Below are 25,841 nucleotides of genomic sequence, written 5' to 3' on the forward strand. Positions count from 1 at the left end.
CCATGTAGTAAATAGCAGCCAACGTAGTAAATGGCAGCCCACGTAGTAAATAGCAGCCCACGTAGTATATAGCAGCCAACATAGTAAATAGCAGCCCATATATAGCTGCCCACGTAGTATATAGCAGCCCACGTAGTAAATAGCAGTCCATGTAGTATATAGCAGCCCATGTAGTAAATAGCAGCCCACATAGTAAATAGCAGCCCACGTAGTAAATAGCAGCCCACGTAGTAAATAGCAGCCCACGTAGTATATAGCAGCCCACGTAGTATATAGCAGCCCACGTAGTAAATAGCAGCCCATGTAGTATATAGCAGCCCATGTAGTATATAGCAGCCCACATAGTATATAGCAGCCCACGTAGTATAAAGCAGCCCATGTAGTATATAGCAGCCAACTTAGTAAATAGCAGCCCACGTAGTATATAGCAGCCCACGTAGTAAATAGCAGCCCATGTAGTATATAGCAGCCCATGTAGTATATAGCAGCCCACATAGTATATAGCAGCCCACGTAGTATAAAGCAGCCCATGTAGTATATAGCAGCCAACTTAGTAAATAGCAGCCCACGTAGTATATAGCAGCCCACGTAGTATATAGCAGCCCACGTAGTAAATAGCAGCCCACGTAGTATAGAGCAGCCCACGTAGTAAATAGCAGCCCACGTAGTATATAGCAGCCAACGTAGTATATAGCAGCCCACGTAGTAAATAGCAGTCCATGTAGTACATAGCAGCCCATGTAGTATATAGCAGCCCACGTAGTAAATAGCAGCCCACATAGTAAATAGCAGCCCATGTAGTATATAGCAGCCCCTGTACTATATAGCAGCCCACGTAGTAAATAGCAGCCCACGTAGTATACAGCAGCCAACGTAGTATATAGCAGCCCATGTAGTATATAGCAGCCCACGTAGTAAATAGCAGCCCACAAAGTATATAGCAGAGCCCACGTAGTAAATAGCAGCCCACGTAGTATATAGCAGCACACGTAGTAAATAGCAGCCCACATAGTATATAGCAGCCCACATAGTATATAGCAGCCCATGTACTATATAGCAGCCCATGTAGTATATAGCAGCCCACGTAGTAAATAGCAGCCCATCTAGTATTTAGCAGCCAACGTAGTATATAACACAGCCCACGCAGTATATTAGAGCCCATACCTTTTCCTCCCAGCCAGGCTCTGCATCGCCCCAGCCCCGCAATCCTTTGCTCCAGGAGGCAGGTGCTGCACACTTCCTGTTTGGCGACGCACGGCTCATTCTCCGGGCACGGGACGGTCGGAAGTCACTGCGTATCCATGGTGACACATTGTGGGCGGCTCTGCAGCAGCTGCGAAAGTCCCAGAGCTCCGTGCCGCCTCCTCTCTTCTAGCGTGCACCGCGGGCTCTCCAGCACCTGCAAAAGTCGCAGAGCTCTGTGCTGCCTCCTCTTCTAGCGTGCACCTCGGGCCGCAGATGCCTGCCTCAGGGGCCGCATGTTTGAGACCCCGGTAGAATTCCGCCGACGGGGAGCCTCCTCCTTGGACCATCGCATCAGGTGGCCTGCTGGCGCCCCCTTGTTGGCTGCTCCTGGGGCACATGCCCCGGCTGCCCCCCCCCTGGATACGCCACTGACTTGGATGACTAGTCCTAGAGACAAGTCCTCTGTGGCGTCTATGCACCCTGTTACCCTTGATTGGCAAGTTGATATTGGAAACAGATAGTGATTTGTTGAGTCTCTTGTCAAGCTAGACAAGACAGTTTGTGTGCACCACACTCCAATAATAGGAAACTTTGCAATTTAATTAAAGTGGTTTAAGGGTCAGACAGTAACTTCGAAAGTGACTATATCGTGCCAAATCCTAACAGCATGTATTATATATTATTATTATTTATTTATATAGCACCATTAATTCCATGGTGTTGTTCATGAGAAAGGGTTACATACAAAGTTATCGATATCATTTACAGCAAACAAATTTACGATGACAGACTGGTACAGAGGGGAGAGGACCCTGTCCTAGCTTACTTAAATTCTTTGGGATAATGGGGAAGAGATAGAAGGTCAGGGGTGCAGCAGCTCTGGTGGTGGTGAGGCGGCAGCTTGGGTGATGGTGAGGCAGCAGATTGGCTATTGCAGGCTGTAAACTTTCCTCAAGAGATGGGTTTTCAGATTCCGTCAGAAGGATCCGAGGGTGGTGGATATGGTTTCATATGTTGTGAAAGTTTTTGACTACTCACATGAGATTTGCATACTTGTGGTCACATATCGAGTAACTTCTCTTTGTGCTTCAATTCATGGAACACTAGCACAGTAAGAGAAGTGGATGACAAATCAGTTGGCATGTCACTGCAAGTATGCAAACACTAGTGACTAGTGATGAGCAAGTGTACTCGTTGCTCAGGTTTTCTCGAGCACGCTCGGGTGACCTCTGAGCATTTATGACTGCTCGGAGATTTAGTTTTAAACTCGGCATCTGAATGATTTACAGCTACTAGCCAGGCTGAGTACATGTGAGGGTTGCCTGGTTGCTAGGGAATCCCCACATGTAATCAAGCAGGCTAGTGTGGCGCCCCAGGGTCCTGGTCATCGCAGTGGTATTGCTTTCCTCCCAAGGAGAGTGATGCTTCGTTTGGAGGCAAGAAAGGATAACTGCATCCAGGTATCACAAACATGCAACACATTTCACACTCCAGGCCACCAGGGGGAGCTTCTGCTCCTATTTATTACGTCACTCTCCATATGCATATAACTGGTAGTCTGTAGGGAAAGTTAGTCAGTTCCTGACAGAGCTCCAGACAGGAGTTCTGTTAGTTCCAGAACAGAGTCTGAGGAGGACAGAGGGTCAAAGTATCTGTGCATGCCCTCAGAGCTGCAGCTCCCAGAAAGAGACTTTGAAAGGCAGAATTGTATTACAGTGAGCGTGAAGGAAGTCGAAGCAAAGGAGAGGATACCAGAAGGGGACCAGCCCCGCTCAGGCTGCTTCCTTCTGAGGCCCAAAGTCCCGGTAGCCGGAACACCGAGGGAGTAAGGACCCCTACGTCTTATTTCAGAGACCGGCAGGACAGCTAATTGCAGGTTACCTGTTCGCACCTACGCCCAGGAGGCACGGTGACACCTACAGAGCCGGGTTATCTAAGAGACCCTATAAACAGGCTCAAGTCACCAGTCATGCGGGTTTTGTCCTATCCTATATGGGGGACAGAGAGTATAAAACACCACATCTGTGAGACCCTTATGTGAAGCCATAGGCAGTAAGGGACTACACCACCACAGTGCAAGGGAAGGCTACTGATTTCCACCTGGACAAGGGGACTCTGGATTTGCCTCCAAACCGGCTGGACTCTGCCTGCCCTGTGATCTGGTACCCTGGACTGTGGATGCTGAAGTCTTCAGTAAAGGTAAAGAGACTGCAACCTTGTGTCCTCGTTCTTCTTTGAACCTCTCACCATCCACCGTCTACACACTTGGTCGCCCTGGGGACATTCTTCACCTGTGGGAAGGTATTCCATCTAGCTGCCATAACATCACCCCAGCGGACCCCTTAAATAAGCGTCGGTCACCCTGACCGAATACCACAGGTGGCGTCACGAACATAAACTCTATCCCTTTAAAGACCTTTCCCTTTTACATGAGTGCCCTGGGCCATGGACTGGGTCAGCCACCGTGACATCCCTGTTGTGAATTCAGCTTTTGGGCTCCCTCCGGTGGTTGTAGAGGGTAATGCAGTTGTGCCCGGACTGCAGGATTGGACAGGTGTATCTACTAAGTGCAAGATTGACTGGGGTATATAGCTTTGCAGGACTCTTTAGTCCCTGCCAGTTGTCCATTGTTTTTGGAGGATTTACTTCCCTGCTGGTCTATCCAGTTTGCTGTGCTTTTCTACAAAGACAAGTCCTGGCTTTGTTTTTGCTGTCCACCTGCTGTGGACCTTATAGTTCTGTGCATTTTCATGTTGGTCTTGTCCAGCTTTGTCTGTGAAGGATTTTTTGCAGCCAAGCTGTGTCTCTGGAGATGCAGATATAGCCTCCATGTCTTTAGTCAGATGTGGTAATTTGTATTTTCTGTGGTGGATATTTTCTAGTGTTTTTTACTGACCGCATAGTACTTTGTTCTATTCTTCCTTTTTAGCTAGTATGGCCTCCTATGCTAAATTCTGATTTCATGTCTGCGTATGTTATTTCCCTCTCCTCTCACCGTTAATATTTGTGGGGGGCTATCTATCCTTTGGGGATTTTCTCTGAGGCAAGATAGGTTTCCTGTTTCTGTCTTTAGGGGAAGTTAGTTCTGAGGCTGTGCCGAGGGGTCTAGGGAGTGTTAGGTACCCCCCCACGGCTACTTCTAGTTGCACTGCTAGGTTCAGGGTTTGCGGTCAGTACAGGGACCACCTTCTCCAGAGTACGTCTCATGCTGCTCCCAGGCCACCAGATCATAACACATCCCCCTGTGAACCCAAGTACCCCTAGCCTGTGGAGCGACTCACTAGTAGCTGTAAATTATTCAGCTGTGGCGATGAAAACTAAATCTCGGATCAGTCATCAATACTCGGAGGTCACCAGAGGGTGCTTGGGAAAACCCGGGCAACGAGTACACTCGCTCATCACTACTAGTGATGCTTTTTCTTTAATCTGGCTAATATCAAGTTTTCTATTTCTTTCAGCAAAGAAACCATGTGGCAGGCCTCCACAAATACTAAATGGAGAAGTTACAGCAACTATAAAAGACACTTATGATACAGGTTCATCAGTGACATACAAGTGTCAGAAGTATTTTATAGTTAATGGTCATAAAATGATCAAATGTCAAGATGGAAACTGGGGTGAACCACCTGTTTGTCTTGGTATGTGCATATAATTTGTTTTGTATACTGATAGTATTCATGGAAAGTAAGTGGTATTATAGAGTATTTTACTGTAATCAGTATTTTATATTGTAAAATAAAAGTAAAAATATTATTGTGCAATTCCTTCTTTCTGTTTTGTTATGTAGACTTAAAAGCAAAAAGCTAAAGATGTTACTCAATCCACCACCGAGATTATACTGTTCTAGAGATGTGTGGATGTGTTCATATGCCTGGCTCCTCATAGAAGCCTTTGTTATTTCCTCCATTTGCTTTTTCCCCAAGAGATAGCACTTTTTTATTTTTAAGTCACCATTTTTTTATGTGTTAAGTTGTAATTTTGAATGACACCATTCACTTTACAATGTACTGAAATGGTGAAAAAAAAAATCAAAAATGCATAATTTTATAAATAATGCATTGCTAAAAAGGGATTTGTTTTTATGATGCTCGTTATGTGGTAAAAATTATTTGGAATTATGATTATCTTCAAGTCATAGTAATTACAGTGATTCCAAAGTTAAATTGTTTGTTATATTTTATATTTTTGTTATATGTTTTTGGTTAAATGAAATTCAGAACTTTGTAAAAAAAAAAAAATGTTGTTTGTGTCACCATTTTCTAAGACCCATAGCTTTTTTTACTGTTCTATCGATGGAGCTGTAAAGAGCTTTATTTTTTGCATACCAAGCTGTACTATTGACATAATTTCTTGTATATATGATATTTGAATCATAGCATTTTTGAGGTAGGTGCCTAAATTTGGGGGATTTGGGGGATTTTGAGGGGAGGTGTGTGCCAGTTCTGAGGTTTTCCTTTTTTTGTTTACCCAGCTAACTTATGGGTTTAACATTATTTAATAAATGTGAGTGAAAGTGAATTCCTCTGGAACTTTACAAAAATCCGCATCCATCAAAATGCATACTTTTTGTAATTCACTTCCAAGTGAATTCATCAAAATGTCCACCAGCCACCATTTTTCATAACCACAATGAGCCATGCAAAGGTTAAAAAAAAATTAAAAATTGTTATTCTTGTCTCACCTCTGACCTCTACGGCCTTTCTGCCACTGACCACCACCTGTCTGGTCTTCCAGTCATCTTTGGATTCCCCTACCGCTCACTATGGAATCTTCTTCCACATTGTGAACCTCCAGGTGTCATGGTGCCTGAGAGGGTTCTGCACACTCCCGTAAGAGATCATGGCATATGTCGTGATGTCAGGATGCCAATGACCTGCCGCACTCAAGACCAGAACCCTCTTGGGTGCTATGACACCCTGAAGTCCTGACCCAGTGTAGTAGATACAAAGATTCCATAATAAGCGGTTGGGGATTGGACAGGTGGTGGTGAGCAGTGGAAGGACAGGAGAGATGAGAAATGATGGGAGTATAATGATTTTTTTATATATTTATTAAGTTTATTACAATATTGTAACAGGAGAAATCCCATAGAATATTAAGGGACATTAAATTTGCAAAGAATAACTACCCCGCATATTAAATTTCCCCGTGCAATCTGGCAAATTCAGCTGTTATGGCTAGCGGAACGCACCAAATAATTAGAGAGATGGTATAAGGTGCGCTTGCAGCCCGGGGTCCACCATGTAGAGATGGAACCTGGTGCTGAGTAATGACGGACTATATGGCGGTACAATGTGGATACACGCACGGGTAAACTTCACCCTGTGTGCAGGAAGCAAACCCTGTTGCGTCACAGGACCGCGGTACCGCACCAAGAGCGCAAGCAAAGGGTCTCAGGACTTTATCCCAAGACACAGGATTAGAGTACGTACAGTCCACTTGCGCTCGACAGCGCAACTGGGGTGTCAGAGTAAATAACTGCAAAATAACTTAAATGCACAAAAGTGCGTGCGGTGCCGTTCTGGCGGACGCCATTAACCACCACCCAGACTTGGGATAGGAAAGCGCTCTAATAGCGCAAGGCGCCGCACTGGCGGTCACAGCAATTAGACGCTGTTTCGTGTGTTTATTGCTGATAGTTCAGCCGGGCGCTAGACAGCAGACATTCACCTTACGTGAGCAGTCAAACACTAGGGAGGGGATAATTAATGAACGACTTTCACTCATCAACACTCACACGATTTCAAGAATACACTAGCGCATGGCTGAATGGCCATGCGAACCTTTTTTAGCGGCAGTGCTACAAGACCTTCCAGATGGACCAATAGGAGCCGCAACAGGACCTGAGCATGTGACCCCCGACCTCCAATGGAAGGTCGTCCCGTGGGCATGCACAGTATGGGAAAAGCAGGACTTAGTCCCAGAAAGACCTGTTCGCTGCTGATCATTGCTGGCTACAAAGACAGAGCCTGGAAGGGCAGTAGTAACTAGTCGTCCAGTATCAGCCTGAGCTAGACGCTGGGACCGACGTCTCCTCTGAGCAGACTCCACTGTGGCTGGAGAAAAATGGGAGACCGCAGCGGAGATGGTTCGAGATTCCCCCTGTGCAGAGGTGGGAACTCGACACCTAACCATTAACACATACTGTAGGTGGTGGGGCAAGGCCTCCCAAGCAAAATATCCACTTTTTAAAAAATTAAATTAAATTATCCCCAGAAATAGATTCATACATAAAGTAATTACTTCTCGAAATATACAATAACCACATATAACCCTTTCCATATAGTAAACATCAGAAAAAAGGTCAGAGAGTATTCGTGTTAAAAAATCTTACAAAATTTATTTAAACAAAAATAGATAGAAATCAGAGTGACACAAAAAAGCAGGAATATCAGGGGATTATAATTATTATAAAATAGCAATATTAAATAAGTATAGTATATAATAGTGCACTAAAAATACAAACAACTGTTATATCTACAAAGAATGGTCCCATCAGGGGTCCAAATGTAAAGAAAATGCAGCACAACTATTAAGGCTAGTTACCACAACAGCATCTGAGATATAGGTAAATGTATATGTAAATAACCAGTCAAGCCTGGAATGAAGAGCGGTAATACGTGCTGTTGATCTAAACCGTAGATAAAGTGCAATAGTTTGTACTATATATATAAACTACATGTACTCAAGTGTAGATGTTAGCTGACACATGGTAGACAATATAACTTACATAGTGTAATTGATGAGATCCCCACCTGCTGCCTCAACGCGCGTTTCGCCGATCTTCTTCAGGAGGCCTCTAGACAGATAGATAGATAGATAGATAGATAGATAGATAGATATGGAATAGATAGATACATAGATAGATAGATAGATAGACATGGAATAGATAGATAGATAGATAGATAGATAGATAGATAGATACATAGATAGATAGATAGATACATAGATAGATAGATATGGGATAGATAGATAGATAGATAGATAGATAGATAGATAGATAGATAGATAGATATGGAATAGATATGGAATAGATAGATAGATAGATAGATAGATAGACATGGAATAGATAGATAGATAGATGAACATGTTTCTAATCCTAAAGAGCTAAAGGAGGGACTGACTAACTACTATTGCATAGTAATTTATAGATATAAAATATGTAATTTATATGTTTTACAAAGACTATCATATTGTTATAAAGAATGCTCATATATTTCTTTTTCTAACTGATATTTTCTTTCTGTCTTTTAGAGCCATGTACTACAAGCGAGACACATATGCATGAAAATCATATTACATTAATCTGGAAAAATGGGAATAGCAATCATTGCATCAGGAGTGATGAGAACGAGAACTATGCTAAGAAATGTTATGTTAAGCACAATCAAATAATTAAGTTTGCATGTCTCCCCGGTTATATGATATATAACAAGATGGAGCTAATCAGCATGTGCAACAAAGGAACACTTTCATATCCTAGATGCCTTAAAGTGTAAGTTCAATCTTATTATAATGTAACATAATTCAGTTACAAGAAATCTATGTTAATTCTTCTCCTCTGTGAGATCTGCATTACGTGTGTAATTTAGTGAACAGTATGTGGACATCTATTCTATTTATAAAATTCAGGTATTTCAACCACACCCACTATAATCAAAATGTTACGCCTTGGGGCTCATGTGAACAGGTAATGGGATGCAACACACAGATTAACCCCTTTACCCCCAAGGGTGGTTTGCACGTTAATGACCGGGCCAATTTTTACGATTCTGACCACTGTCCCTTTATGAGGTTATTACTCTGGAACGCTTCAACGGATCCAAGTGATTCTGACAATGTTTTCTCTTGACATATCATACTTCATGTTAGTGGTAAAACTTCTTTGATATTACCTGCGTTTATATGTGAAAGAAATAGAAATTTGGCGGAAATTTTTGCAATTTTCCAACTTTGAATTTTTATGCCCTTAAATCATAGAGTTATGGCACACAAAATACTTAATAAGTAGCATTTCCCACATGTCTACTTTACAAAAGCACAATTTTGGAAGCAAAATTTTTATTTGTTAGGGAGTTATAAGGGTTAAAAGTTGACCAGCAATCTCTCAATTTTACAACACCATCTTATTTTAGGGACCACATCACATTTAAAGTCACTTAGAGGGGTCTATATGATAAAAAATACCCAAGTGTGACACCATTCTAAAAACTGCACCCCTTAAGGCCGGTTTCACACGTCCAGATAATTCCAGTACCGTATAAAATCGGTACTGGAGTTATCCGTGTCCGTGTGTCCGTGTGCTCACGTGGCACATCCTGGTCTGGCCGCATCTTCTACTGTATGAGCGGTCACGTGGGGCCACCGATTACAGTAATGAATATGCGGCTCCACCCCTATGGGAGGTGGAGCCGCATATTCATTACTGTAAATGAGCGGCCCCACGTGACCGCATACAGGAGAAGATGCGGCCAGACCAGGAAGCAGCGACAGCCAACGAGGGAGGCGGGTGAGTATTTTCAGAACAGCGGGGGGGCGCAAAGGGGGTTGGGAGGGGGGTGGGCACATAGATCTTTATTTTAAACACTATTATTCATATTTTCTCTACAGCAAACGCTGCTGCAGGGAAGATATGAATCGCTGATTCAGAACCAGTGGGGAGGACAGCGCTTAATGTAGCGCTGTCCCCTGCACGGCACACGGACTGCACACGGACAACATCCGTGTGCGGTACGTGTTTTACACGGACCCATTGACTTTAATGGGTCCGTGTAATACGTGCGCTCCCACGAACACTGACATGTCTCCATGTTTGGCACATGGAGACATGGTCCACAAAAAATCACTGACATCTGAACAGATGCAGTGATTTTTATGTGTCTACGTGTGTCAGTGTCTCCGGTACGTGAGGAAACTGTCACCTCACGTACCGGAGACACTGACGTGTGAAACAGGCCTAAGGTGCTCAAAACCATATTCAAGAACTTTATTAACCCTTCAGGTGTTTCACAGGAATGTTTGGAATGTTTAAAAAAAAATGAAGATTTAACTTTTTTCACAAAAAAATTACTTTAGCTACAATTTGTTTGATTTTACCAAGAGTAACAGGAGAAATTGGACCCCAAGAGTTGTTGTACAACTTGTTCTGGGTATGCTGATACCACATATGTGGGAGTAAACCACTGTTTGGGCTCATGGCAGAGCTCAGAAGGGAAGAAGCGCCATTTGACTTTTCAATGCAAAATTAGCTGGAATTGACATAGGACGCCATGTCGCGTTTGGAGAGCCCCTGATGTGCCTAAACATTGAAACCCCTCAAAAGTGACAACATTTTGAAAAGTAGACCCCTTATGGAACTTATCTACATGTGTGGTGAGCACTTTGACCCACCAAGTGCTTCATAGAAGTTGATAATGTAGAGCTGTAAAAGTAAAAAATCATATTTTTTCAAAAAAATTATCGTTTCACCTTCGCCCCCAATTTTTTATTTTTCCAAGGGTAAAAGAAGAAATTGGACCCCAAAAGTGTTTTGCAATTTGTCATGAGTATGCTTATACCCAATATGTGGGGGTAAACCACTGTTTGGACGCATGACAGAGCTCGGAAGAGAAGGAGCGCCGTTTGACTTTTCAATCTAAAATTGACTGGAATTGAGATGGGACGCCATGCCGCGTTTGGAGAGCCCCTGATGTGTCTCAACATTAAAACCCCCCCACAAGTGACATCATTTTGGAAAGTAGACCCCCTAAGGAACTTATCTAGATGTGTGGTGATCACTTTGAACCCCAAGTATTTCACTACAGTTTATGACGCAAAGCCGTGAAAATAAAAATTCTTTTTTTTCCACAAAAATTATTTTTTAGCCCCCAGTTTGTATTTTACCAAGGGTAGCAGGAGAAACTGGACTCCAAAAGTTGTTTTCCAATTTGTTCTGAGTACGCTGATACCCCATATTTGAGAGAAAACTACTGTTTGGGCGTATGGCAGAGCTTGGAAGGGAAGGAGCGCTGTTTGGAATGCAGACTTAGATGGAATGGTCTGCAGGTGTCACATTGCATTTGCAGAGCCCCTGATGTACCTAAACAGTAGAAACCCCCCACAAGGAACTTATCTAGATGTGTTGTGAGAACTTTGAACCCCTAAGTGTTTCACTACAGTTTATAACGCTGAGCCATGAAAATAAAAAATCTTTATTTTCCCACAAAAATGATTTTTTTAGCCCCCCAAATTTTTATTTTTTCCAAGGGTAACCAGAGAAATTGTACCCTAAAAGTTGTTGTCCAATTTGTTTTTAGTACGCTGATACACCATATGTTGGGGTAAACCCCTGTTTTGGCGCACGGGAGAGCTCGGAAGAGAAGGAGCACTGTTTTACTTTTTCAACGCAAAATTGTCTGGAATTGAGATCAGACGCCATGTCGCGTTTGGAGAGCCCCTGATGTGCCTAAACCGTGGAAACCCCCCAATTGTAACTGAAACCCTAACCCAACCACACCCATAACTCTAATCCCAACCCTAACCATAATCCTTACATAGAAGTAAATTTGTTCATTATAAGCATGCAAATTGTCTCTTCAGAGAGGAAGAGGGTTTGGACTCTAGTGCCACCTACAGAAAGCAGCAACTCTAGAAGTCATTATCGTACCTTTGAGATTTGAAATATGGCTTAAGATACAAGCCAAATCAGAATATCATTTTGTAGACAGTGGTTCGGAGTACAGCCCCTCGTCAGTACAAAGTATGAGATCTGATTTGACTAGGTGATAGGCTAAGTCTGGGACCTAAGGGGTAAGGTTTCTCCTAGTGGAGAGTGACATGCCAGGTCTGGACGGACAGTATAAGTTTGGTTACAGGGTATTATTGCACACAAAAATTGGCAATAATAACAATAATAGCAGTTTAAGTTCAATATCTTATGCTCTATTCTATTTAGCTGTCTCTAAGTATGAATAGCGCTTTGATGTTCTTCTGCTTCAACTTGCACAAGCGGCACTCACAGCAGTAAGCCCCTCACTACGGTAAGTTTTAAAAATATTCCCTCTTATTGTATTGGCACTAACAGGGTTCATCGGTACTTTCCAATATGCCGCAAGTTTTTCATAGCCAGTACTTTAATATTCTCATTGAGCTCCTCATTCTAACTGGCTCCATTCCCTTCCAAAGCTCTGTCTTGGCCCACGTTCTTTACTATGCGTCTATGTTGAAAGTAAAAGCCCTGTTCACACATTTCTTCTGGCCATTACAGCTAATGTCTAACCCTGTACAATGATTAGAATTAGACCTTCGCTGCTTGATTGGCAACATCTAAATCTTGGATCTCAATTGGGGATACTGGGCCTCGGGTCTTCACAGGCACAGTCTGGGGTCTTGATCAGTGTCATCTGAACTTCAGGCACTTGACCTACAATTTCCCACTAGTCTCTGTTCCCTGCCATTCCTTAGTCACTCTGCCTCTGCGTTCAACCATTTACATGTCCTTCCTTTTGTCACTGATTGGCGTCAACATCTTTCCCACCTTGCTACTCCTTCCTTGCATTATATTTGATAACTGCGCCACAGCCACCACCTGACCTGGTGCTATCTTTCAATCCATTTCCCCAGGAACGCTTTGTCAATCTTCTGGTACCACCTTACTTAAATGACTTGTAGGATCGCCACTTTCAACAGGTGGCGCTATAGAGTTCAAGTCCTCTTTTTCTCTGAAGAGGCAATTTGCTTATTAAATTTCCCAGAGAAGCATTGCATGGCGAATAAGCCTCCTTACCTTGACAAGCCAGAGCTAGTATGTCACTCTCCACAAGGAGAAACCTTGCCCCTTAGACCTCCGTCCAAAGCCTCTCCCCTAGCTAAATCAGTTCTCATGCTTCGCACTGACGAGGGCCAACAGCTCGAAACGCCATATCTGCGAATTGAGATGCTGATTTGGCTTTTATCCTAAGTCATATTGCAAGACTCGTTAAAGGGTTGATTGTGACTTGTAGGATTGTTACTTTCAACAGGTGGCGCTATAGAGTTCAATTCCTCTTTTTCTCTGAAGAAGCAATTTGCATATTACATTTCCCAGAGGAGTGTTGCATGGTGAATTAGCCTCCTTACCATGACAAGCCAGAGCTGGTATGTCAGTCTCCACAAAGAGAAACCTTGCCCCTTAGACCTCAGTCCAGAGCCTTTCACCTAGCCAAATCAGTTCTTATGCTTCTCACTGACGAGGGCTAACAGCCCGAAAAACTGTCTGCAAATTGGGCTCCTGATTTGGCTTTTATCCTAAGTCATATTGCAAGAATCATTAAAGCGTTGATTGTGACTTGTAGGATCGCTACTTCCAACAGGTGGCGCAATAGATTTCAAGTCGTCTTTTTCTCTGAAGAAGCAATTTGCATATTAATTTTCCCAGAGGAGCATTGCATGGTGAATTAGCCTCCTTACCGTGACTAGCCAGTGCTGGTATGTCACTCTCCACAAAGAGAAACCTTGCCCCTTAGACCTCAGTCCAGAGCCTTTCACCTAGCCAAATCAGTTCTTATGCTTTGCACTGAGGAGGGTCAACAGCCCGAAACACCGTGTCTGCAAACTGAGATACCGATTTGGCTTTTATCCTAAGTCATATTGCAAGAATCGTTAAAGGGTTGATTGTGACTTGTAGGATCGCTACTTCCAAAAGGTGGCGCTATAGAGTTCAAGTCCTCTTTTTCTCTGAAGAGGAAATTTGCATATTAAATAGATTGCGACATTTGGTTGCAAACGCAGTGGAGCTTTGATGAACCGTATCTTCAACATTCCACCCAGCTACATTCCTCCCTTTTATTTCACCAGTGCTCCTTCAAGAAAGATCCTCAGATGTCCAACCATTCCTAAGGGTTGGTCTTATTTCTTCCTACAGCTGAGCGCAGTCCTGAGTCTTCTGTATGATGTGCTGCCCGATGAATTCATCTTGTGCATATCTAGTGGGGGAACATCGGCGTTGGCATTTTGAGTCCTCAGGGGCTCTTCCTGCAAGGGGGCTTCAGGGGCCCTTGGAACTTTGGGTGCTTCATACAGAGTTTCGCCCTCAGGTCCGCTTTCTGGCTCTGCTGGGGGTGGTGCTGTTGCTTCCGGAGATTCTGTGGGTACCACAAACTATTTGTCCTCATCGCTACAGCTTTTCCTGTTGCGGCATCATGCTGTTCTTTCAGGAACTCAGTCTTCTGAGTTTCCTCCATTTCTGAGAGACAAGGGCGGAGCATATTCCAATGCATATTCTTTCTTATCCTTCAGGTTCGATCTCCTACATTGGGTTATCGGGGTGGACTCTCCTCATCACTCGGTGGAGCACTGCCTCTGAGCGATAATACAGGGGTCTTTTTAGGTTGCTTGGCTCACACCAACCCCCGATCTCCCTGCTGGAGCATTTCTCCCTGTATTAGGGTTACATCTGGATGGTCCAGTTCTTGAAATTTCTGCTCCACTAGTCGTCTCATTGTCTGGAGCAGATATATAAGCTTCCAGGTCCAGGTGCTTGGACTTCTTCTAATGTAGTCATCCTCAGGATCTAGCTCCAATTCAGTGATTAATTTTCTACCATTACGACCAAACCAAAGCATGACAATATGAAATGCATGAAATTTTGTTTTGACATAATTGTGCCCCTGAGCACAAATCAAGGTCTATAAAGACATGGTATGCCAAGTTTTTTGTGGAGGAACTTGACCTATCAAACATTTTTACAATCAATTGTATTACTAATTACTGTTGTGAATTCTGTGGCTGAATTCACTCCTGTGGTCACAAGTGGTACTGCAGCTTCTGAGCTTCCTCCCTCAGGTGTTCTGGTGAGCTCGTTGGCTGCTTTGTTATTTAACTCCGCCTGATTCTGTCTTCCTTGCTCCTTGTCAATGTTCCAGTGTTGGATCTGAGCTTCTGGATCTTTCCTGTGGCCTGCTGCTCTGCTTAGATAAGTGCTTTTTTGCTTTTGTTGCTACTTTTTCTGTCCAGCTTGTCAATTCGTTTTGCTGGAAGCTCTGAGACGCAAAGGGTGTACCGCCGTGCCGTTAGTTCGGCACGGTGGGTCTTTTTGCCCCCTTTGCGTGGTTTTTTGCTTTAGGGTTTTTTGTAGACTGCAAAGTTCTCTTTGCTATCCTCGCTCTATCTAGAATATCGGGCCTCACTTTGCTGAATCTATTTCATCCCTACGTTTGTCTTTTCTTCTTGCTAACAGTCATTATATGTGGGGGGCTGCCTTTTCCTTTGGGGTATTTCTCTGAGGCAAGTCAGGCTTGTATTTCTATCTTCAGGCTAGTCAGTTCCTCAGGCTGTGCCGAGTTGCATAGGTAGTGTTAGGCGCAATCCACAGCTGCCTTTAGTTGTGTTTAGGATAGGTTCAGGTATTGCGGTCTACAGAGATTTCACGTCTCAGAGCTCGTTCTATTGTTTTTGGGTTATTGTCAGATCACTGTATGTGCTCTGATTGCTGGCGCACTGTGTCACTGGATTGCCTACATAACAGTACAAGGAGCCAACCTAATGATTCTCAATAGAGGGAAAAAAGAAGTTCTGACATCATTTTTTTTTTCTCAGCTCTGTGTTCAGTCTTTTTTTTCCCCTAGACATTAGGGTGCTTCAGGACACAGGTGTGGACATGGATATTCAGGCTCTGTGTTCTTCAATGGATAATCTCGTTATAAATGTACAAAAGATTCAAGATACAATTGATCAGAAATCTATGCTAGAACCAAGAATTCCTATTCCTGATTTGTTTTTTGGTGATAGAACTAAGTTTCTTAATTTCAAAAATAATTGTAAGCTATTTCTGGCCTTGAAACCTCATTCTTCTGGTAATCCTATTCAACAGGTTTTGATTATTATTTCTTTTTTGCGCGGTGACCCTCAGGACTGGGCATTTTCTCTTGCGCCAGGAGACCCTGCATTGAGTAATGTCAATGCGTTTTTCCTGGCGCTCGGATTACTTTACGATGAGCCTAATTCAGTGGATCAGGCTGAGAAAAATTTGCTGGCTTTGTGCCAGGGTCAGGATGATATAGAAGTATATTGTCAGAAATTTAGGAAGTGGTCAGTACTCACTCTGTGGAATGAATCTGCGCTGGCAGCTTTGTTCAGAAAGGGTCTCTCTGAGGCTCTTAAGGATGTCATGGTGGGTTTTCCTATGCCTGCTAGTTTGAATGAGTCTGTCTTTGGCCATTCAGATCGGTCGACGCTTGCGCGAGCGTAAATCTGTGCACCATTTGGCGGTATTGTCTAAGATTAAACCTGAGCCTATGCAGTGCGATAGGACTATGACCAGAGTTGAACAGCAAGAACACAGACGTCTGAATGGTCTGTGTTTCTACTGTGGTGATTCCACTCATGCTATTTCTGATTGTCCTAAGCGCACTAAGCGGTTCGATAGGTCTGCCGTCATTGGCACTGTACAATCCAAATTCCTTCTGTCCATTACCTTGATATGCTCTTTGTCATCGTATTCTGTCATGGCGTTTGTGGATTCAGGCACTGCCCTGAATCTGATGGATTTGGATTATGCTAAACGTTGTGGGTTTTTCTTGGAGCCTTTGCGGTGTCCTATTCCGTTGAGAGGAATTGATGCTACACCTTTGGCCAAGAATAAACCTCAGTACTGGACCCAGCTGACCATGTGCATGGCTCCTGCACATCAGGAAGTTATTCGCTTTCTGGTGCTACATAATCTGCATGATGTGGTCGTGTTGGGGTTGCCATGGCTGCAAACCCATAATCCAGTATTGGATTGGAACTCTATGTCGGTATCCAGCTGGGGTTGTCAGGGGTTACATGGTGATGTTCCATTTTTGTCTATTTCGTCATCCACTCCTTCTGAGGTCCCAGAGTTCTTGTCTGATTATCAGGATGTATTTCAAGAGCCCAAGTCCGATGCCCTACCTCCGCATAGGGATTGTGATTGTGCTATCAATTTGATTCCTGGTAGTAAATTCCCTAAAGGTCGATTATTTAATTTATCCATGCCTGAACACGCCGCTATGCGCAGTTATGTGAAGGAATCCCTGGAGAAGGGACATATTCGCCCATCGTCATCACCACTGGGAGCAGGGTTCTTTTTTGTAGCCAAGAAGGATGGTTCGCTGAGACCGTGTATTGATTACCGCCTTCTTAATAAGATCACTGTTAAATTTCAGTATCCCTTGCCATTGTTATCTGACTTGTTTGCTCGGATTAAGGGGGCTAGTTGGTTCACTAAGATAGATCTTCGTGGTGCGTATAATCTGGTGAGAATCAGGCAAGGAGATGAATGGAAAACTGCATTTAATACGCCCGAGGGTCATTTTGAGTATCTAGTGATGCCGTTCGGACTTGCCAATGCTCCATCTGTGTTTCAGTCTTTTATGCATGACATCTTCCGTGAGTATCTGGATAAATTCCTGATTGTTTACTTGGATGACATTTTGATCTTCTCAGATGATTGGGACTCTCATGTGAAGCAGGTCAGAATGGTTTTCCAGGTCCTGCGTGCTAATTCTTTGTTTGTGAAGGGATCAAAGTGTCTCTTCGGTGTGCAGAAAGTTTCATTTTTGGGGTTCATCTTTTCCCCTTCTACTATCGAGATGGATCCGGTTAAGGTCCAAGCCATCCAGGATTGGACTCAGCCGACATCTCTGAAAAGTCTGCAAAAATTCCTGGGCTTTGCTAATTTTTATCGTCGCTTCATCTGTAATTTTTCTAGCATTGCCAAACCATTGACCGATTTGACCAAGAAGGGTGCTGATTTGGTTAATTGGTCTTCTGCTGCTGTGGAAGCTTTTCAGGAGTTGAAGCATCGTTTTTGTTCTGCCCCTGTGTTGTGTCAACCAGATGTTTCTCTTCCGTTCCAGGTCGAGGTTGATGCTTCTGAGATTGGAGCAGGGGCGGTTTTGTCACAGAGAGGTTCTGGTTGCTCAGTGTTGAAACCATGTGCTTTCTTTTCCAGGAAGTTTTCGGCTGCTGAGCGTAATTATGATGTGGGCAACCGAGAGTTGCTGGCCATGAAGTGGGCATTCGAGGAATGGCGTCATTGGCTTGAAGGAGCTAAGCATCGCATGGTGGTATTGACTGATCATAAGAACCTTACTTATCTCGAGTCTGCCAAGCGCTTGAATCCTAGACAGGCCCGTTGGTCGTTATTTTTTGCCCGCTTCGATTTTGTGATTTCGTACCTTCCGGGCTCTAAAAATGTGAAGGCGGATGCTCTGTCTAGGAGTTTTGTGCCCGACTCTCCGGGTTCATCTGAGCCGGCGAGTATCCTCAAGGAAGGAGTCATTGTGTCTGCCATCTCCCCTGATTTGCGGCGAGTGTTGCAAAAATTTCAGGCGAATAAACCTGATCGTTGTCCGGCGGAGAAACTGTTCGTCCCTGATAGGTGGACTAGTAAAGTTATCTCTGAACTTCATTGTTCGGTGTTGGCTGGTCATCCTGGAATCTTTGGTACCAGAGAGTTAGTGGCTAGATCCTTCTGGTGGCCATCTCTGTCACGGGATGTACGTACTTTTGTGCAGTCCTGTGGGATTTGTGCTAGGGCTAAGCCCTGCTGTTCACGTGCCAGTGGGTTGCTTTTGCCCTTGCCGGTCCCAAAGAGGCCTTGGACACATATTTCGATGGATTTCATTTCTGACCTTCCCGTTTCTCAAAAGATGTCAGTCATTTGGGTGGTCTGTGATCGCTTTTCTAAGATGGTCCATCTGGTGCCCTTGGTTAAATTGCCTTCCTCCTCTGATTTAGTGCCTTTGTTCTTCCAGCATGTGGTTCGTTTGCATGGCATTCCTGAGAATATTGTTTCTGACAGAGGTTCCCAGTTTGTTTCAAGGTTTTGGCGAGCCTTTTGTGGTAGGATGGGCATTGACCTATCTTTTTCCTCGGCTTTCCATCCTCAGACTAATGGCCAGACCGAACGAACCAATCAGACCTTGGAAACATATCTGAGATGTTTTGTTTCTGCAGACCAGGATGATTGGGTGTCCTTTTTGCCGTTGGCTGAGTTCGCCCTTAATAATCGGGCCAGCTCGGCTACCTTGGTCTCTCCATTTTTCTGCAATTCTGGGTTCCATCCTCGTTTCTCTTCAGGACAGGTTGAGTCTTCAGACTGTCCTGGTGTGGATTCTGTGGTGGACAGGTTGCAGCAGATCTGGACTCAGGTAGTGGACAATTTGACCTTGTCCCAGGAGAAGGCTCAACTTTTCGCTAATCGCAGACGCCGTGTGGGTCCCCGACTTCGTGTTGGGGATCTGGTTTGGTTATCTTCTCGTCATATTCCTATGAAGGTTTCCTCTCCTAAATTTAAACCTCGTTTTATTGGTCCGTATAGGATTTCTGAGATTCTCAATCCTGTGTCTTTTCGTCTGACCCTCCCAGACTCCTTTTCCATACATAATGTATTCCATAGGTCGTTGTTGCGGAGATACGTGGCACCTATGGTTTCATCTGTTGAGCCTCCTGCCCCGGTTTTGGTGGAGGGGGAATTGGAGTATATTGTGGAGAAAATTTTGGATTCTCGTGTTTCTAGACGGAAACTCCAGTATCTGGTTAAATGGAAGGGTTATGCTCAGGAAGATAATTCCTGGGTTTTTGCCTCTGATGTCCATGCTCCAGATCTTGTTCGTGCCTTTCATGTGGCTCATCCTGGTCGGCCTGGGGGCTCTGGTGAGGGTTCGGTGACCCCTCCTCAAGGGGGGGGTACTGTTGTGAATTCTGTGGCTGAATTCACTCCTGTGGTCACAAGTGGTACTGCAGCTTCTGAGCTTCCTCCCTGAGGTGTTCTGGTGAGCTCGTTGGCTGCTTTGTTATTTAACTCCGCCTGATTCTGTCTTCCTTGCTCCTTGTCAATGTTCCAGTGTTGGATCTGAGCTTCTGGATCTTTCCTGTGGCCTGCTGCTCTGCTTAGATAAGTGCTTTTTTGCTTTTGTTGCTACTTTTTCTGTCCAGCTTGTCAATTCGTTTTGCTGGAAGCTCTGAGACGCAAAGGGTGTACCGCCATGCCGTTAGTTCGGCACGGTGGGTCTTTTTGCCCCCTTTGCGTGGTTTTTTGCTTTAGGGTTTTTTGTAGACTGCAAAGTTCTCTTTGCTATCCTCGCTCTATCTAGAATATCGGGCCTCACTTTGCTGAATCTATTTCATCCCTACGTTTGTCTTTTCTTCTTTCTAACAGTCATTATATGTGGGGGGCTGCCTTTTCCTTTGGGGTATTTCTCTGAGGCAAGTCAGGCTTGTATTTCTATCTTCAGGCTAGTCAGTTCCTCAGGCTGTGCCGAGTTGCATAGGTAGTGTTAGGCGCAATCCACAGCTGCCTTTAGTTGTGTTTAGGATAGGTTCAGGTATTGCGGTCTACAGAGATTCCACGTCTCAGAGCTCGTTCTATTGTTTTTGGGTTATTGTCAGATCACTGTATGTGCTCTGATTGCTGGCGCACTGTGTCACTGGATTGCCTACATAACAAATTACATACTAGATCTTCTCATCCAACACCAATGCTGGACCTCACAAATGCTGTTTTAAGAAGACAAATTACTCCAGAAGCACTTCAAAATGTGATTTCCAACATACTCGTAGAGTTTTGATGGTAAGATGTCCACATACTTTTGGCCAGATAGTGTACATAGAAGCTCTTTTAAATAGTATCCAGACCTCTTTGGTTAAGGTCTATTAACACAAATGTTTTTGTGTCTGTAAAAAGGGACCATTTCTATCTTTGGTAGCATTCATTTCTTTAAACAGCACACTAATTAGAAAACATTACTTGTTAATATGTTTTCAAATGATTAGAACATGATCAGAGAGGATCTGCGAGGAACCAAGTTTTTGAGCCTCACACATTTAGATTGCTCTGCTCCTTATGTTGTTGCATCATTGTGCTGAGATTCAAAGAACTCTCTGGTGCTTTAGAAAAAAAGATATAGAATTATATGAGTCTGTAAAGGGACATAAAATAATTGCACAGACCTTTTAAAACAAGTCTCTAATAGTGATGAGTGAGTGTACTCGTTGCTCGGGTTTTCCAGAGCATGCTCGGGTGACCTCCAAGAATTTATGACTGCTCGGAGATTTAGTTTTCATCGCGGTAGATGAATGATTTAAGGTACCGTCACACTAAGCGACGCTGCAGCGATACTGACAACGATCCGGATCGCTGCAGCGTCGCTGTTTGGTCGCTGGAGAGCTGTCACACAGACCGCTCTCCAGCGACCAACGATGCCGGTAACCAGGGTAAACATCGGGTTACTAAGCGCGGCCCTGCACTTAGTAACCCGATGTTTACCCTGGTTACCAGCGAAGACATCGCTGAATCGGTGTCACACACACCGATTCAGCGATGTCAGCGGGAGAGCCAGCGACAAAATAAAGTTCTGGCCTTTCTTCCTCGACCAGCGACATCACAGCAGGGGCCTGATCGCTGCTGCCTGTCACACTGGACGATATCGCTAGCGAGGACACTGCAACGTCACGGATCGCTAGCGATATCGTCTAGTGTGACGGTACCTTTAGGCTGTGAACACACGTTGCAGGTTTTTCACAGTTTTTTCGCTATAAAACGCATAAAAAACACATACATTAAGCATCCCATCATTTAGAATTCATTCCGCAATTTTTGTGCACATGATGCGTTTTTTTCGGCGAAAAACCTATTTTAACACCCTCATCATCACCTCCCTGTCCAATAACCCTAAACATCTCTTTGATACTTTCCAAACCCTACTCAACCCAAGAGTGCAGGGCCCAACCCGGATCTCCGCGCTGACAATCTGGCCAATTACTTCAAAGACAAATTTGACTACATCCGACAGGAAATTATCTCCCAATCCCTTCATATTATGCACTGTCCTCCTTTCCCCACTGCATCTAGTTCACTCTGTAACTTTGAACCAGTTACAGAAGAAGAAGTAATCAGGCTCCTTGCATCTTCTCACCCAACCACTTGCACCAGTGACCCCATTCTGTCACATCTCCTATAGTCCCTTTCCCCAGCTGTCACCTCTCATTTAGCTAAAATGTTCAACCTTTCTTTCTCTTCCAGTATCTTTCCCTCCTCATTTAAGCATGCCATCATACATCCACTACTTAAAAATCCCTCGACCAAAACTGTGCCGCTAACTATAAACCTGTCTCTAATCTTCCCTTCATTTCTAAACTCCTGGAACGCCTGGTCCACTCCCGTCTTATACGCTATCTGGTTTCCGCTCTTTATACTCTACTGAAACTGCCCTCACTAAAGTCTCTAATGATCTACTAACAGCTAAATCTATTGGTCACTACTCCATGCTAATTCTCTTGGATCTCTCCGCAGCATTCGACACTGTGGATCATCAGCTCCTCCTCACTATGCTCCACTCCATCGGCCTCAAGGACATCATTCTCTCCTGGTTCTCCTCCTTTCTCTCTGATCGCTCCTTCACTGTATCTTTTGCTGGTTCCTCCTCCTATCACCTTCCCCTTACTGTTGGGGTTCCTCAAGGATCAGTCCTAGGCCCCGTCCTCTTCTCTTTGTATACTGCCCCTATTGGACAAACAATCAGTAGATGATGATCTCATGCCTGCCTTTTTAGAAAACACCAGTGATTGTCTTACCGCTGTTTCTAACATCATGTCCTCCCTCTATCTGAAACTGAACCTGTCAAAAACTGAACTCCTCGTGTCCGCTCCCTCTACTAACCTTCCTTTGCCTGACATTGCCATCTCCGTGTGCGGTTCCACCATTACTCCCAAGCAACATGCCCGCTGCCTTGGGGTCATGCTTGATTCCGAGCATTCCTTCACTCCCCACATCCGATCATTGGCTCGCTCTTCTTATCTGCATCTCAAAAACATTTCTAGAATTCGCCCTTTTCTTACTTTCGACTCTGCAAAAACTCTTAGGCTGGGGTCACACTAGCGTGTTTTACGGAAGTATGAGAGGCGCAGAAAATATGCATTGCACACGGTACAATGATTCTCTATGGCCCAGCTCCTATCTGGCATATTTTACGCATCCGTATTTTACGGTCTTGTACGGCCGTAGACAATCGCAGCGTTTGTCAGCGTATTGCACAAAAAATCCGCCAATGAAAGTCAATGGGGGCGAGAAAAATACGGATTACACATGGACCAACAGTGTGACTTGCGAGAAATACGCAGCTGTGTTCTATTGAAAAGCCGGCAATTCAGTGCGGTGTATAGTAAAATCACACTGTCAAGTTTTATTAGAATAGATAGAATAAATGTCTACACATAGTATAATATGCAAATTGCCTCTTCTGGGAAAAAGAGGACTTAAACTCTATAGCGCCACCTGTTGGAAGTAGCGATCCTACAAGTCACAATAAACTCTTTAACGAGTCGTGCAATATGACTTAGGATAAAAGCCAAATTAGTATCTCAATTCGCAGACACAGTGTTTCGGGCTGTTGGCCCTCGTCAGTGCGAAGCATGAGAACTAATTTGGCTAGGTGAGAGGCTCTGGACTGGGGTCTAAGGGGTATCGTTTCTCTTTATGGAGAGTGACATACCATCTCTGGCTTGTCAAGTATAAATGGGTGACGTCACCGCTGTGCTGTGCTTTCACTTTACGGCCGGCAGTCACAGTGCGGGAAGCAGACGGCGAGGGACCTGACGGACACCGGAATGTAAGTATGTGCTGTTTGTTTTTTTTTTACGCTGGTAACCAGGGTAAACATCGGGTTACTAAGCGCGGTCCTGCGCTTAGTAACCCGATGTTTACCCTGGTTACCCGGGGACCTCAGCATCGTTGGTCGCTGGAGAGCTGTCTGTGTGACAGCTCCCCAGCGACCACACTACGATTTACCTACGATCACGGCCAGGTCGTATCGCTGGTCGTGATCGTAGGTAAATCGTATAGTGTGACGGTACCCTTACACTATGGCTGGTCCGAACAACTAAAGCAATTGTTACCATCCACCTCTCGTGTCTCCCCTTTTCCTCATAGATTGTAATCTTGCGAGCAGGGCCCTCATTCCTCCTGGTATCTGTTTTGAACTGTGATTTCTGTTATGCTGTAATGTCTATTGTCTGTACAAGTCCCCTCTATAATTTGTAAAGTGCTGCAGAATATGTTGGAGCCATGGAAATAAAATTATTATTATTATTATCTGTACATTATCTGTATGAAGATTGAACTGTTACAGTAGCACATGGGTAGCACAATAACTGAAAATATGTCCTTTTGAACAAGGCTTAAATCTTATCAAAAAGTTGGAGATTTAATATCAGTTATGCAAGCAACAAATCCCTCTTGCATACATTATCTACCAGTCAACTGCAATTAGATCACTTTTAGGTCTTTATAATGTTTTATTCTATTATTTACATGTCCACATATGCAAGAACTACATCGTTTTTGGAGGGGTTTAACTATAGTAGGTGCTGGAATTGCAATTATACCCCTGGATTGGCGCATATGAGAAGACAAATGCTGTTAGAGTATGTGAATACAACATCTTTTTTAGGCAGATTCAGCCAGGATCATGCTTGAAACGGAGTAAAAAAACAGTAAAAACAATAAACATATGCACACGACTGTCAAAAGGACTTGCTGTGAATATGTTCTGTCTTTTGTGATGTCTTTTAACCATTCAGGCTTCAGAAGCATGTTGTAGATTGAGTTATGGATTAAAATAATCAAAATTACTGAAGCATTCTCCTCTGTGTGTAAATTAATTAATTATGGAGCAGCTGAAAGTTTCTGGACCAGCAAACTGTTACTGTGTACAGATGTTATATTAAGGCCATGTGCACACGTTCAGGTTTGTTCGCGGTTTTTTTGCGTTTTTTTGCGCTACAAACGCTATAAAAACTCATTAAAAACGCATACATTATGCATTCTATCATTTAGAATGCATTCTGCATGTTTTGTGCACATGGATGCGTCTTTTTCCGCGAAAAAAACGCATCGCAGTAAAAAAATGAGCATGTTCATTATTTTTGCGGATTTTCTGCATTTTTCCTGCAATTCTATGCATTTGGGAAAAAACGCACAAAAAACGCACCAAAAACGCATCAAAAACGCGGTAAAATCGCGGTAAAAACGCATGTGGATTTCTGGCAGAAATGTCCGGTTTTTGTCAGGAAAATTTCTGCAAGAAATCCTGACATGTGCACATACCCTAAGGTGAATATTATTGCCCCTAAGACAGACTGAATGTCTCCATACTAGGGACATTAATGACAGACATGAAAATGCCATATTTCTCCTGCCATATCTACAGTGGAGAAAATAACTTTGATACACTGCTGATTTTTGCAAGTTTACCACCTACCAAGAATGGAGAGGGACGTCATTTTTATCGTAGGTACACTTCAACTGTGAGAGACAGAATCTAAAACTAAAAAACAGAAAATCACATTGTATAATTTTTACGTAATAAAATGTCATTTTATTGCATGAAATAAGTATTTGATACAATAGAAAAACATAACTTAATATTTGCTACAGAAACTTTGGATTGCAATCACAGAGATAAGTGGTTTCATGTATAACAATAATCTGATGTCCAAACAATCCATGGATATATCTGCGTTCGGGGGCATAATCATTTCGATGGGTTCAAGCACCATAATTTGGCTCTTGGAAACCACAGAATGTAACATCAACCGGAATTATGGATATATCTTAATCATGTTTGGTGAGTCTAGGATGGCGAAATGTGGAGGTCATATTATTCCTCAAAAAAATA

At 43.6% G+C, this 25,841-nt stretch overlaps 1 protein-coding gene across 4 annotated transcripts in view; it reads left to right on the top strand.

Annotated features, from left to right (window-relative positions):
• Window positions 1-25,841, top strand: part of LOC138647924 (complement factor H-like) — a 258,431-nt gene that overhangs the window by 230,707 nt on the left and 1,883 nt on the right. For all 4 annotated transcript variants that reach the window (XM_069737291.1, XM_069737288.1, XM_069737289.1 and 1 more), the window contains 2 exons: window positions 4,644-4,823; window positions 8,440-8,680. In XM_069737291.1, coding sequence (XP_069593392.1) covers window positions 4,644-4,823; window positions 8,440-8,680 — 421 coding nt within the window. The remainder of the gene's footprint in view (window positions 1-4,643; window positions 4,824-8,439; window positions 8,681-25,841) is intronic.

The sequence above is a fragment of the Ranitomeya imitator genome, chromosome 8 (genome assembly GCF_032444005.1).
Source record: "Ranitomeya imitator isolate aRanImi1 chromosome 8, aRanImi1.pri, whole genome shotgun sequence".
NCBI lineage: Eukaryota > Metazoa > Chordata > Amphibia > Anura > Dendrobatidae > Ranitomeya > Ranitomeya imitator.